Source organism: Nicotiana tabacum, chromosome 22 (genome assembly GCF_000715075.1).
Source record: "Nicotiana tabacum cultivar K326 chromosome 22, ASM71507v2, whole genome shotgun sequence".
Classification (NCBI taxonomy): Eukaryota; Viridiplantae; Streptophyta; class Magnoliopsida; order Solanales; family Solanaceae; genus Nicotiana; species Nicotiana tabacum.
The window spans coordinates 94423949-94439815 of NC_134101.1; the positions used below are offsets into that span (position 1 = coordinate 94423949).

A 15867-nucleotide genomic window follows, 5' to 3' on the forward strand; every position below is an offset into this window, starting at 1 on the left:
TATATTGCAGTAATTGTAGAAAAAATGTAGATAAATTGTAGACTGTTTTCTGCAGAAGATTTATAGAAGTTTTAGTCGTTTTTTATTTGTGTAAACAGAAAACAAAACATCTACAATCAGAATACAAATAATCCATAATTTATCTACAAAATGGGTACATTGAATTTTAATATCTTAATTCCCATTCAATTGTAGCTTAATTGGTATTTTCGACATAATTACATTTTTTGCAGAAGATTTGTAGAAGTTTTGGTCATTTTTGATTTGTGAAAACAGAAAATAAAGCATCTACAATCAGAATACAAATAATCTACAATTTATCTATAAAATATCTACAAACTGGGTACATTGAATTTTAATATCCCAATTCCTATCGATTGTAGCTTAATTGGTATTTTCGACATAATTGCATTTTTTGCAGAAGATTTTGTAGAAGTTTTAGTCATTTTGGATTTGTGAAAACAGAAAATAATGCATCTATAATCAGAATACAAATAATCTACAATTCATCTACAAAATCTACAAACTGGGTATATTGAATTTTAATATCCCAATTCCTATTCGATTGTAGTTAATTGGGATTTTCGACATAATTACGTTTTTTCTAGAAGATTTGTAGAAGTTTTAGCCGTTTTTATTTGTGAAAACAGAAAATAAAGCATCTACAATCAGAATACAAATAATTTACAATTTATCTACAAAATATCTACAAACTGAGTACATATTTGGAATCGACATGCTTCCCCTGAAATGTATGTGTCACATTTTTATACATATTTTTGTCCAAAACAGTACTAAATCATTCACTTTAATACAATTTTTATACAATGTTGTTCAACTTTCATACAAATAGGTAAATGAATAAAAGATAAATAAATAAACAACAGTCTACAATTTATCTACAATTTCTGCAATATGTCTTCTTCTTCTTCGAGTTTCAATCTGAAATTCAGTCAAAACCAAATCTAATCTTCACCAAAACCCCTCAAAATTGAGATATAAACTCCAAACCATATTCCCGATTATTTTCAACAACACTCAATCCAAATAAATAATGATTTTTGAAAACCCAAATTTGAATTCAAAGCTTTCAAGCTTTTTAATGCTTTGTATTACTGAAGTTTGCGATTGAGAAATAGAGAGAGATGTAGAGAGAATTTCTGGAAATAGAGTGTATCGCAAAAACAAAGGGAAAATCTTGTTCTGCATTGTGGAAGATCAGAGTGAAGCCGACGATAATTATGGAATGTGCGTGATTTGCGTTGGGGAAGATCTGAAAAATATTTAATTCCCCTTTTTTAGCGCGCAAAATAAGAAATCATAAAGTTACAATGATTCCTTATTTAATGCATTGTATATATTAAGTAAAAATACTATTAGCATAAATGATAATAAACAAATTATGAACATATTTGATAATATAGTTCCTATGGTATATATCCGAAAAAGCCTCATCCTAATTTCAACTATCAACCCTATGTTTTTCTATTGGCAAGCTGAGCCAGGTGGGCCCCTGGCCCAAAAACATGTGGCCGACACCGATGTAGAATTTTGGGCAAAGAGCAAACGCGTTTTGGGTTTCTCTATCGGTTCTCTATAAATGTCCCATCTATCAGATATTTTCAACTCCTTTTTATCTCCTCACGCTTCTCATTTTTTTGGAAGCGTATTTCTCTCTCTGTCTTGTAACCCTAGAGAAAAAGGGAGAAATCCTTGGAGGTGGAAGTAATTTGTGTCCACTTATTTTTTCTTATTTATTTTAAGGTCTTCAATTTTTGCTGTCAGATCGACATCGTCAGGTATAATTCTCTATCAATTTCTGATTTGTTTAATGTAATACTTCAGATCTGGATTAACTATATGTTTTTTTTTCATTCAATCGCTGTTATGTGTTATCAAATGATAATCTAGGGTTTCAGATCAGCTTTTCTTTCTTTGTGGTTGATTATTTGTCCTCAAATTTATGCCTTTTGAGCTGTCATTTAGGGTTAATGGTTACTGCTCCAGGTGACTGCAGAGCTTTGAATTAGTTTTCCTGCGCGTGATTCTAGACCTGCATATGTGTTTTTCTCCTTCTGACTGGAAAAGGCTAGCTTGGACCAGCTTAGTTTTATTACTTATACCATGTTTTTTGTTTGTTTTTTAGATGACATGTACACGCAAACAGTGATTGTTGTAGGATTGAGAGATAGTTATTGAATGGTAGTTCATGATTGTTGTAGTTCAGGAGGTTACTGGAGCGGTTTTCCTACTAGCATAAGAGAAAAGGAAAAAGAAAAAGAAAAAGAAAAAAAGAAGTGATATAGGATGTGTTTGGTGCACCCATGGGTGGCCCAGTGGTCATTGAAGTGGGGTGGAGAACCTGCTTAGCGTTAGAACCCCGTACTTCTGCTGATGGGTGGTAGCAAGTACCCGGTAGAATAGTTGAGGTGTACTCAAGCTGGCTGAGACACCGTTGTGATAAAAAGAGGGATGTGTTTGGTGTGGAAGAATTTTCAATTTCCATGTTTGGTTGGTCAAAATATTCTGGTAACACAATTTCTCTAGGAGCACAAGTTCCTTAAAAATTGAAAAAATGACCACTTCCCTAGTGGGAGTAGGGAAAACAAGTTCTATAAGTGGCTTTACACGTGAGTGTCTCCCCCACCCCCAAACACCAAAAAATAAGTAAGAAAATTATTTATTCTCCAAGATAACATTTTGTTACCTTTTTCAAAAAAAAAAGAAGATAACGTTTTCCTTCATATCAAACACATCCATAAGCCTTATAAGTTTAGGAAGAAACTATTTTGGCTTTTGGTGCATCTTGCTATGATATATAGCTGTCCTTCTGTCCAAGAGTATTTTGTTTAAATTTATACCACGTAGCTGTGATCTGTGTCTACAAATTGAAGTGATTGAGTCATCTACTGTTGGATACTATTTTTTTGAACTAGGCATCTCTTTAATTGACATTTTGTTTGGCTGTAGCATGCTTGCTTTGCCTTGACTTAGATAACTACTACTACTACTACTACCACCTTTTTCTAAGTTGTGGTTGGTCATTGGTGATACAAAATAAAAGGAAGAAGCTTTTTTGTAGTCCTTTTTTTTCAGCATAGTTGCTCATTTCTCTCCAAATTTACTTTTCATAATTTTGCACGCTGATGTTATATGAGTCCAGTGGTCATTGGAGACTGAAGTTTGAGATGGCCGTTGTAACTGCATCTTCCGCTGGTCCAAGTTATGCGCCAGAAGACCCTACCCTCCCCAAACCATGGAAAGGCCTAGTTGATGGTACCACTGGATTCATCTACTTCTGGAATCCAGAGACCAACGATACCCAATATGAGAGGCCTGTTCCCTCTTCCCATGCAGTGTCTGCTCCAGCACATAAGTCATCTGTATTTGTAAGTTCATCTGTTGAAAAGCCTTCTCAAGGTCAACGCTATGATGCAGACGGTGGACACAACAGAGGTAGCAATAACAAGGTATCATGTGAAGGGAGATCAGTTGTCTAGTTTTAATGTATCTCTGTCAGTTTAGTTCCTTCTTTCTCCATCTCTTTCTCTCTCTCCCCCCATATCCCTTTTTCTAAAAGAACAGTTTTTTTTCCTGTATTCAGTTTGGACACAGATACAACAAAGCGAATATGTTTAACTATTTGTTGGTTAAGATTTTTTTTGGGATTTCATATTATCGTGTTCTTAAATCCATTTGACATCATTGTCATTGATTAAAGAGAGATTGTCAATGGATAGGTCATTTCTATTTTTGGGATCCTTTAAAATCTATCATTTATGTTGTCATCAAAAGAACTAAGTATCAAGTATTAATAATGAATTTTGGGGTTGAATTATCTTATTATTATACATATGCTTTTGAGCCTGTATATTTTACAAGGGATTCTAATTTGTGAAAAAGAGAAGGTGGTCTACGGTAACTCAAAAAGAGGTTGAAATATCTTTTAGTTTGCACTTTCCTTGTATCTTTGTGGAGACCAGTTTTCTCTTTTTTTTTTTTTTTTTTTTTTTGTAGTTTTAGCTGAGAAATGAGCAAAAAAGTATTAGCATGTGGTTAAAATTAGGTTCAGTTCTTAGTTGAAAGGAAAAGAAAGATCTGTCCCCTTACTTACGCTGATAGGCAATGGGTAATGCAGAATTTCCTAGAGGTTATGAAGGTTTTTATTTAAAAAAAGAATCTGTTCTTAAGTAGTAATTATGGGTAATGGTCAACACTAAATTGCTATAGTAACTTGAACTTTAGTAGTCTAATGTTATTTGAGTTTACCCGTCAGGTTCCCCCCTCCCTGGATTTGTTTCTTTATATTTATCTCTCTGTGTGCAAGTTTCTTTTTCTTATCTTTTTTTTATTTGGTAGATTGCAAGAAGCAGTTCTGATCGTTTTCATGATGGAACATCTGTCCATGAAGGCTATGGTTCTCTAGGTGTAGGAAGTGACATATCTCAAGAATCCTACTGCCGCCGCAATGAAATCTCTGTTACGGTAAGAAACTGTGTCTTCTTGATTTATCTGAAGAGCCATTTCATTTCATTTCACTTTTGGAATTTCACTTTAAAACTCAAATGGGTGTTAACTTGATCTCTCGGAGGATGATTAGTGTTTCCTATGATTTCAATAATTGTGAAATGAGCCATCTCGTTTTTTGCATATTAGCATGTGTCTATTGGACTACCGGGGTTGCAAAATATATTTGGTGGTTTCCTGGAAAGGTAGGATATAATTTAGGCTTTGCACATTTAACAATATGAAGGAAGTCGTGAAGATTTCAAATGTAATCTATTTAACATATAGTAATTGCATTTGATTTTCCTATGCCTTTTGTTTCTTATCATGTTTACGAAAGGCATAGGAATACCCCTCCATTATAAACATCAGATGCAAGTCTTCGACATCATGTAAAGATTTTTAAGAATTTTATACCCTAGCTAAGTCAACACTAAATCATAAAGCACAAAAAAAAACACAAGATTGAATGTGAAGATTTCAGTGAACATTACATCATAGGAAAGGATCATAGATTAGAGTTTATTTTCCACTTGTTGAACTTCATTATCATCATCATTAGTATCTAGCTCAACTACTTTTTGGTAGATAGCTGACAATTCATAGAATATGAATAGCAAAAGGCTCATAATGAAAACAGGTGAATGAATTGTTTCAAATTATTGTTCTTTTCATTACATTTTCAAAAAAAAAGCAGGTGAATGAACTGGAGAAAGATTAGTAATGTGAAAGCAAATAAGGGAGCTAGCAGTATCGTTGTAGAGAATAGCATCCAGATTTCTAATTGAGAATAGCAGTGTCGTCCATATTGCAATATGAAAGAAAAACTTGACAATTTTGCTCGATCAACCAGAAACTTTGGTAAAACAGATGCCCTGCCTATAAGTGCGCGCCCTTTCCCATACTATGCTCTGCTCCACATCCAACACTATAAAATCTTTTTGTTTCAAAAGGTTTTCTTATCCTATTGCATCTGTGAGCTGCCACTATCTTTTGGTGAGAGTTGTATGGGTTTGGACAAAGTAAAAGGTTGTCTTATCGCATTCTAGAGGGCAATTCTCCTCCATTATCATTAGGATGTTGCAGGGTTTGTATGACATGTTTCTGTATATTGAGCTATCTTCACTTGGCTACAGTTGCACCAAGTCTGAATTATTTCATCTTTTTACTACTACAGCTTGGATGATTGAAGGTCTATAGTTTCTTGATTTGGTTTCATTAACTCAGAACACAAGTAAAGCACAAGAAATGCAACTTCGACTACCTTTTATTTTAGGGCCATCATCTTGAAGATGAAATTGTTTAGTCTCTTCTGTCTGGTACTATGTCTTGTGATTTTCCAGTTGTTTATTTGTCTTCTACCTGCTGTAGCATAAATCAGAACTCTAAGTGACTGTGTTCTCTATGTTCAGTTGAAAGTTGTATTAGTCTAGCTTTTCAAAAGAGCTTCATCTTCATCTTTCATGTTAATTGTTCTTCCCTCCCCACCCCCAACCTTGTATAAAAAATTGTCAGTCATACTCATGTTTGCGTCATACTTTCTGTTCCATTTGACAGGGAGGTGATGTTCCTGCACCTTTGACATCATTTGAAGCGACTGGGTTTCCTTCAGAGATTGTGAGGGAGGTATGAATAAACCCATTTCAATTTGTGTTTTAAACGCTCCTTCAGGAGAACCTCTTATCAAAGAATTTACAGTATAATCAAGCGTGTTCTTTCTAAATTTCAATGGTTGCTGGAGGTCCATCTTTGAGCTTCAGTACTCATCCATTTTCCCGTCTGTACTTTCACGCAGGTGCGATATTTGCTCCAAGGAGGAGCTAAATGTCGTACGCTGTTCAACCATCCTTTGGGGGCTTCCATGTATGTGGAGCACCCTTTTTTGGTGGACCAAATCGTCTGAAGGCTTTCCGAATCATCCATGTTCGTGGCTGGGGCTGCTGTCGGTGATGATTCAGTCTGCCACATGGTCCAAACTGAAGAAGAGGCGTCCTCCTGCTCTTGTTTGTATTAGCAAGTGTTGGCTGCCTACTTAAGGGGGATGATGCTTCTTCTTGTGTTGGCCATTCAGATTAGTCAAATAAGTGATCTATGAAAAACAATGCTGAGTTCGTATATATGCTGAATGATGTTGCCAACATTTACAGATGCATCAAGCTGGGTTTTCGGCTCCTACTCCAATACAGGCACAATCCTGGCCCATTGCCCTTCAGGGCCGTGATATAGTGGCTATTGCGAAGACTGGGTCTGGCAAAACTCTGGGTTACTTGATGCCTGCCTTTATTCATCTACAACAGCGTCGCAAGAATCCTCAATTAGGCCCAACTATTTTGGTACTATCACCAACAAGAGAATTAGCCACACAGATACAAGCTGAAGCAGTGAAGTTTGGGAAATCGTCAAGGATATCTTGCACGGTATGATGTTTATGACTTGTGACTGTCATAGTTTTAGTTCTATTACTCCCTCATAGTTTTCTGAAGTCTCACAAAAAGTTAGGCAGTCTGACCCTTGTCTTCCGAATCATGTCACATAAGGTGGAGTGAAGGGAGTACTAGAACTTAATTATCATTTTGAAGTAGTAGTGCTTAGTCTGGCATCTATTTTATAATTAGAACATTTGCTATATGACTTTCGTTCTTGCAACACTCAAAAGCAACAATGCTTTTCAGAAGGCTTTGGTTCTGGAATATCCCCACCCTATAGAATGCTACGTCTGGCTAGAAATCTAAAACTCACAGGTTAAATATTGCATTCTCCGTATTGAGCTGTGAATCATGCATTTTCTAAATTTTTTTGCAGCTTATTCCAGCTGCATACTCACCTGCATATAGAATAGTTGAATAGTTGCTATTCAACGAATGCAGAGATGTCAATGTCAATTACTTACGTTTGTTGATGAGCTTGAAAAATTATGATCTTAATTTTGTTTGAAAACTAACTATGATTTATGTTCTGATGGTTAGTGTCTGTATGGAGGTGCACCAAAAGGTCCTCAACTACGGGAGCTTAGTAGGGGTGTAGATATTGTTGTCGCCACTCCTGGTCGTTTGAACGACATCTTGGAGATGAGAAGAGTTAGCCTTGGTCAAGTTTCTTACTTGGTGTTAGATGAAGCGGATCGTATGTTGGACATGGGATTTGAACCTCAGATAAGGAAGATTGTGAAGGAGGTGCCTGTGCAGAGGCAAACATTGATGTATACAGCTACATGGCCGAAGGGGGTTCGTAAGATTGCTGCTGATCTATTGGTTAATTCAGTTCAAGTTAATATTGGAAATGTTGACGAGCTTGTTGCAAACAAGTCTATCACGCAGGTGTGTTTCTTTATTATTTTCCTGGACAGTTTTCATTATTTAAGATCTTTAAGTACTTGGCTTCTCCTTATTGGGGAAGATGGCTGGGAGGTATGATAGTAGAATCTAACTGATCAAAAAAAAGGTATTGTAGTAGAATCTGTATTATATATGCCTAAGCATAAAAGCTAAACCTGGTGTGGTTACAATTAATTCAAGTAGTTGTCGCTTGCAGCACATTGAAGTCGTGCTGCCGATGGAGAAACAACGGCGAGTAGAACAAATCTTGAGATCCAAAGAACCAGGGTCAAAAATCATTATTTTCTGTTCAACAAAGAAAATGTGCGACCAACTATCTCGCAATCTTACTCGCAATTTTGGAGCAGCTGCAATTCATGGGGATAAATCTCAGGGTGAGAGGGATTATGTATTAAGCCAGTTTCGTGCAGGCAGGTCTCCTGTGCTTGTGGCTACTGATGTTGCTGCCCGGGGTTTGGACATCAAAGATATCAGGTTGGTGCCATTAAACATAATGTTTGATTATGCATTGCTCACGTGCTCCTCAATTCTGATGTCTAATTGGATAAGAAAGTGTTGGTTACGGTATTAGACGTTGGATTGACATATGCTGTCCATTTCTTTATGTAGTGGTGTTTTGACTGGCTGCGTTGTTCAGAGGAAAACAAGTACTTTTTCATGCATAAGCTAAATTTGTATAACATACCAAAGTACCCTTAATATCTAGTAGTATTCAATGTGCCATGTTAATTTCTATAAGAGTATGTTAAGGAAAAATTACAAATGTTAAAATGACTTTCCTTATAGAAAGGTGGCTGTCTTTTAGGGATCGACAAAAACAGTAATAGGTCCCTTTGGTGTGTCTTGGTGGTTTTTTTTTTCCCAAGATGGATGTGCTTGATAACGAAGTTGGTGGTGAATGCATTGCCATGATTTGGATGATTAAGTAGACAGATTAGAAGTTGGCATTTACATTCTGTCCTAGAAATTGAACTTGAGCCAAGTAGTCAAGTTTCTCTCTACAGTTCTGCCTCTTAGTGTGGGATGTGAATAATCAATAACTACTTTGGCCTTCCATAAGTACATACAGCTCCAACTTGGACCATGGTCTTGGACCAAGACCTAATAGTATATTGTGATGTAACCTACTCATTTGATGCGCAATAAGCATAATATGTTTATGCATCCATATGCATATTCGTTTTTTGAAAAGAACAAATGAGGGTTTTGGAGTAATGGCAGTTAATGAGATCATATTGTCACAGGGTGGTGATAAACTATGACTTCCCAACTGGAATAGAAGATTATGTTCACAGAATTGGTAGAACAGGCCGGGCAGGAGCATCTGGTCTGGCCTACACATTTTTCTCCGACCAGGATTCTAAGCATGCTTTAGATCTTGTTAAAGTTTTAGAAGGTGCAAATCAATGTGTGCCAACTGAGCTACGTGATATGGCTTCTCGCGGTGGTGGTATGGGAAGGGCTAGGAATCACTGGGGTTCTGGCCCAGGTGGACGTGGAGGACGTGGTGGACCCTATAATTCCAGCTATGTTGGACGGAATGGAGGACATGGTTATGACCGGGGATCACGTGACAGGTATTCAGCCATTCATAAGTTCCTCTGGATTTTCTTTTTCCCTTTTTTACTTGGTTTTGACTAGTTTCTAATCATGTAGTGACAGATATGGTCATGGTACCTACAATGCGGATGCTCCACGGAAGCGCAGTCGTAGCAGAAGCCCCAATATAGGTTCAGGATGGAGTGGTAAAAAGAGCCGATTTACTGATTGATTTGATCAGGTTCTTCTGTGTAATAGTGAGCCATTTGCTAATGGATCTCATTTGGTTAGAAGAGTAACAAGGCATGATCCGTTAGTAAGTATACTGGGCTTCAGAGTGAACTGTAGGTGTATTGTTTTTTATTATATCCATGATATTTGTCCAGTTGGCTCTAGTGCCTGCTGGCCGCCTCATTTGCTTTTCGGGATTAACTGAAAGAAAGAGGACCCTGTCTTCTGGTTAAACCATCAATAGTAGTACTTCATTCTGGCAATTTTTTCTGAGCTTGTTAGACTGTGTTCTTGAAAGAATCATGGTACCTCAAGTGTAGAAAAATGAAAATGTTACATGAGCGCACACAACAGTGGAAAAGTTTCAATGTATGTAAACGTAAACAGTGTTAATGTTGGTTTATAATTCTTATCGTGCATTACTCAACTCCTGTCCCTCCTGTTTTTTGCAGGCAATTGTGTGGTTTCTCCTAGTTAAATTCTGTGTTTGGCACTTAATGCTGTTGTAGTTGTGAAGTTTGTTCTTTTCATGCATAGGCCATTGCTATGGTTATTAAAGTTTCTCAGGGTATGGGAAGTAAGAGGGGGTTATCTTTCCCATATGTGCTAAAATTGAGGTGAATGAAACTTCACCCTTTTCTGTAGGAGAATTTGAGCATCTTATCTGTGACGCAAGACATCTTAAACAAAATTTTGAGCCGGCTCTTGGGAGATCACAACTGCCTATACAAATATGACTTCCTTTAGGGATGTTGGTGTTTTCTTTGACGGGCAGAAGATAGTGACATGTCGTTGCTTATCCATGCATTTTTTTTATGAGGTTTCAAGAATTATATATCTATTCATTTGGCGTGTAAAGTCCTATAACTCGTATCAATCACTTCTAAATGATTATATGCATTCAAATGTGTGATTTAACATTCAATAAAGTGTGATAATCATGAAAGATTAAAGTTTAAATTCGCAAAAGTGATAAAAATCAAGTGCACATTTGCTAATCGAAGATAGTAATTACTCGATGGAATAGTGCAGTTGCGCAACAGTTGGCATGGACACTACCTTTATAGAAGCCAAAAAAGGTGGTGGCCATGTATTACTCATAATCAGTGACTCTTGTAAATGCTTACGTAAGCTAAATCTACTCTTAACAGTCCCACTTTCCAACATAAGAAAAAGTATTCTACCACATTAAGTTAAGAGAAAATACACAAGATACGTCCCGTACTTGTCTCGATAAATTAGTTTCCTACTTAATCTCTACGGATGTTCCAGTACCACCCTATACTTGATTAAACTGATTTTTTTAAAACTTTTTTAGTCCCTCACCCAGGCGCGTTAAATGTTTTTATGTAATCATAAAATTTTTAAAAAAGAAAAAAATTAATTATCCGCTTTAATTACCCCCCCCCCCACAACTATAATATTTCCCTTTGCATCCAATTAAATACCCCACCCACATCATTTTTCTTCTTTTATCATATCTACCTCAAAAACCCTAATTTTCTTTTCTACCAAATTAGCTTTAACTGTTGTTCAAAATTGAATTTTTGAAGGTAAGTAATTTATTTTGATTTAGGTAATTTTTCAGTCTGTTTCTACTCAAACTCTCTTCCTCCCCCCCCCCCCCCTCGGCCCCCAATTTTTTGTTTCTTTTGTTTGAAACCTACAAGGACAACCTTCAAATACCTTCGAAAAGATTGACTAGGCTTTGTAATCGTGTATCTACTGAAGAGGTGCAATGTAATCATGGATATTTGCTGCCACTATTAACCTCTTGAACCCCTAGGAATCCTAGTAGAAGGTATTAGGCTTGTCCATAATACGGGGAAGTTGAACTGAGTAAGATTGCTAAGTTAATAATTGAACAACTGAACACTGAAATATAATTTTTATGCTTGTTTATGATAGGGTGCTCAAGCATGTGATTTTTGGTGTTGGAGGGATGATGAAATTGACCCTAGATCAAAGTTTGTTATTCCTACATTGAAGAAAGAGATCAGAAAACTTGAGAGATCCAAGTTGAAGCTTTTGGAAAACTTGACAATCTGATGGAAACAAAGAAGGATGACATGAGATTGATAAGATTAGCATTCAACTAGATTAATTGAAAAATAGAGTGAGAAGATGAAAGAAAGGGAGAAGAAATGGAGGAGCAAAACTGCTCGATCAATGTTCTTTGGTTTATCATGTATGTTGTGTTATTATCGACATTAGTACTAGGTTTCAAGTGTTGTATTTGAAGGATGATGGAATGTAGTTGCCATAGGCTCTTTGTTTTATACATTTGGTGTAATTGTTGAACATGGTTAGTGTAGGATTAGTTGTATTTAATGTTGGTGAATACCTTTTGTAAACAATTTTGCTTTATGGAATGAAGTTGGTGCTTGTTTGATTCTCATTTTTTTTTCTGTTTATGCATCTTGAATCAATAGAATTGCAGGCAACAAGCAGTCTAGAATTATATATTGAAAGAACATAGTAAACACAAATCTGTCCCAATTGCAGTCATTGCTGCTCATTCATTAGTTACCATGATAACAGTAGTAATTGTTTTCAAACATAGCAGTCACGACTGCCAACACAAAAAGAGTACTTAAATATAGTCTAAGCTACATAACCATACAATATAAAAGTTTCAGACCAATCTGCTAAGTACACATGACATTTCTAAAGTATTCAGGTATGCGTTGTGGAGCTTCCTTGACTCAACTGTGCAGCCTTGGATCTTGTCTGGATGACCTTCTTTCCTCTCATCTGCTGGAGTTGTCTCTGTGTCATAGATGCTTTTCCTTTCTGCTTCACTCCAGTTGATGATGTGTGTGCAATATCTCCAGTGACCTCTTCTAAAGATATAACATTTCAGGCTGTTAAAGAAAGATAAAAATTGGTTAGTGTTAATAGAATGTACCACTTAGCTTAGCCGTTATATAAAATATGGTAAAACTTACATTATGGCTAGTGAAGCCACTTTCTGTTTGCAGCACCCTATTTCAAAATTATTTTGGGTCTTTTGTAGGGTCTTGCCACATTAGTGGAACTTTTTGGTTTATCCCTTTCTCTTCTAGTTTTTGGTGTTGCACTTGGTACAAAACTGCCACTTGGTGCTCCAATTGATGCTGCATTGGAAGTTGCACTCTTGGTCTTATGACACCCCCTTTTGTTATGTTCCCTTTCGTTATATGTTCTACATATCATCTCCAGTCCTCTCCTAGTCAGTTTACCTATTTTTTTTTTTTCAGTTTGCTCCTTTTTTCGAACTTTGTTGGACCTCCCTGGCATCTTTCTGTCTTGTGGTGGAATAATAGACATATTTTGGGAGTCTGGCCACATTGACATATCAAAGGCAGACTAAATGAAATGACTGTAGACTTTCATGTAAGTCTCTTTGGTATACCAGTGAGCAACATAATTAATTAGCTCCAGCTTATTGATATGAAGGGCAACCATAACATGAGCACTTGTGTATGCCTTTTAGCATCCAAGTTCTGCAGCTGTATGTCATGATTTCTAAAAAAAAACAAGTGTTTCAAATACTCAGTTTCCTTCGCTTCATATTATGTGTCTCCATTCCATATAATATTATACTTCATTGACTTGGCAATATTTTCTTGTAAAACCTTCAATGCCATGGGTGAGATATTGCAGATCCAGCTATTGGCAAATTCCCTCAATTTCCCAATTCTTTTCATCATTTTCACTTGTGTTTCATCAAGCATTGTTTAATTGTCTTGTACCTTGGCTTTAATATCCATGAGTTGAAACTTTCTGCCATATTGTTATTCGCACTGTCACAATTGCTAAAGAACTGGAAGTATACCTTAGACCACTTTTCTTTGTTATACTATAACAAGTCATCAATAATTCTTTTACCACCTAATCTTTTCATGAAGTCAAGATTCTTTTTCAACTCTGCCTAATAAGTACTTCTGGCACATCTCCAGAAACAATTTATTCTTTTAATGCCTCTCAAATTCTTGGATCAATTGACTAGGATGTGTCTGGCACACATCTTATGTTCATAGTTTGGCAGCACATTATTCATTGCTTGAGTCAGTCCCTGCACATTAAGTAAATATCAGTAAGATTTATGAAAAAACAGAAGTATAATATACACAAAGATAGAACTATAAAGAAGATAAATAATATAGGATACTAACCTTCAACATGTCTGTTATAAATGTGAAATTTGTCCCATCTCCAAGTTCAAGATCATCCCTCAACAGCCTCATAAACCAGGTCCAAGTAAAATTGTTCTCAACTTCTACCACTGCCCAAGCTAGTGGCAGCATCTGGTTGTTGCCATCCTTACACACAGCAACAAGCAACTGCCCCTTACAAACACCCTTTGGGTTCGTTTTGTAGGGTGCACAAGAATAATGCTGAATAGGGTGTATTAGTAATGCTAGTATTAGTTATGCTGGTATTAGTTATGCTGACATATTTCTTATCCATTGTTTGGTTTGATGTATTAAAGTATTGCACAATTTCTAAAAGAATTGTTTGTTTACAAAAATGCCTTCAAAACTAGTCCACACTCTAACTTTTTAAAAGAAACATATGTTGAGAAATGTTTTTATATGAAAAAGTTTAAAAAAAATATTTTATTTGTCTACCTATATTGTAAAATAAAATAAAATATTTATTTATAAAAAAGGAAATATGCTAAGTATTTATTTATTTACTAGGGATATAATTTTATTTCTCACTATTTGGATTATTTTGAACTTGCATTAATATACTAACTAGCATATTTTAATCAAGCATAAATTTTGAAGGACAATTTTGTTTTTAACTAAGCTAATGCATGCATTAAAACCCATTGCATTGCTAATACCATTGTTTTCTATGCATTAGTTATGCATAGGATAATACCAAATATGATGTATAACTAATGCCTGCATAACTAATGCATATGTTCAAAATGTCTACCAAACAATGTATTATTACTACACAAAGCCAATGCATACTATCTAATGCATCCTACCAAACGATCCCTTTAAGAAGCAGCCATCCAAACCATACAAGGCCTATACCCAGCCTTGAAAGCCTTCTTCAATGCAGCAAAACAGATGTAGAAGGCAACAAAGATTTTCTTGCTACCATCAAATGTCTTTTACTTAGTTTGACAACACATATACTACCGGGATTGGATCTAACCATTTCATCTCTATAGTCCAAAATTCTTCTAAACTCCAGCACATGGTCACCCATTATTTCATTCAAATCCTTGTTACTTGCTTTCCTACAAACCAACCTCCCAACATACAAGCCTAATTCTTTTCTTACAAGTTCTTGAAAATTTAAAATTCTAATGTTAGGTTGCTCTCTTATTCTATCTTTGAATTTTTCAGCCAGGTATTTGCTGTTGCATAGCTTGTTCTTGTTTGTAGGTTCTCATGTGGTTATTGGAATGTACTTCTTCACCACAAAATCTTTAGTCCTTAAGTCATAACTAGCAAAAAGATGCCATGGACAGCCATCCTGGTTTAAAACCTCACCCTATTTGGCTGATTAATATATTTTTCATCAATCACTTTTTCTGAAACTGCAAAACTAGTAAAAGCTTCTCTAAACTTGTCAACACTCTCAAATGTAAGACCAAGCTCCCATGCAATAGTCTTACAATTTGGATCAAATATCACTCTTTTTTTTACCCTTCTTCTTCTTCTTCTTCTTCTTCTTCTTGTTTTGGGTTTCCATTGATTAACCTCATCATCATCATCCTCCTCATCCTCATCATCATCATCATCATCATCATCATCATCATCATCATCATCATCATCATCATCATCATCATCATCAAAGTTGGCAGCTTCATCTGAAGGATAATATGGTTCATCACCTCCTATTTTACCCTCCAAAGAATTCCTTTGCCTCGACTCAGTCTTAGCCGCATACTCATCATACCTCACATCTACCGTTTTCTTACCCAATTTAACACTCTTAGCTGCAGGAACTCTAACTTTTCTCTTTCTTCTTTGCTCAGTTTTTCTTTCCTCCCTAAAGGACCTATATTCCTAATGTATATCACTACCATAATCCTCTTCTCCTTCTTCAAATAGCTCTAAATGATCTGAATTAGAACTATCCTCAGTGCTAAAGCCATCTTTAGATTCAGCAGGGGGGGTAGTAGGATCAAGGGGAAGTAGTATCAAAAGGAGCACTTGGTGCAACAGGGGCACTAGTGGATGGTGCATTAGATGCCTCTTCGTATGTACCCAAACCCTTCCCCCCAAGTTTTGACCAAATTCTAAGA

General features: G+C 36.1%; 1 protein-coding gene across 2 annotated transcripts; it reads left to right on the forward strand.

Annotated features, from left to right (window-relative positions):
* Nucleotides 1-1513: 1513 nt before the first annotated feature.
* Nucleotides 1514-10038, forward strand: LOC107769931 (ATP-dependent RNA helicase-like protein DB10). 2 transcript variants are annotated; one of them, XM_016589186.2, is made up of 9 exons: nt 1514-1799; nt 3164-3470; nt 4360-4485; nt 6064-6132; nt 6654-6923; nt 7473-7823; nt 8038-8315; nt 9086-9418; nt 9498-10038. In XM_016589186.2, the coding sequence occupies exons 2-9, from the start codon at nt 3189-3191 to the stop codon at nt 9610-9612; spliced, it is 1824 nt and encodes a 607-aa protein (XP_016444672.1). In that variant the 5' UTR covers nt 1514-1799; nt 3164-3188; the 3' UTR covers nt 9613-10038. The 2 variants fall into 2 exon arrangements, with proteins under 2 accessions (XP_016444672.1, XP_016444673.1); XM_016589187.2 differs by having other exon boundaries at nt 1523-1799; nt 9504-10038.
* The last annotated feature ends 5829 nt before the right edge of the window (nt 10039-15867 follow it).

Excerpts from the sequence above, each read along its gene's own strand:
- LOC107769931 (XM_016589186.2), top strand. The coding sequence starts at position 3,189 with ATGGCCGTTGTAACTGCATCTTCCGCTGGTCCAAGTTATGCGCCAGAA. Across the intron at positions 3,471-4,359 it reads ACAGAGGTAGCAATAACAAG|ATTGCAAGAAGCAGTTCTGA; the intron begins GTATCATGTGAA and ends TTTATTTGGTAG. Across the intron at positions 8,316-9,085 it reads TTGGACATCAAAGATATCAG|GGTGGTGATAAACTATGACT; the intron begins GTTGGTGCCATT and ends ATATTGTCACAG.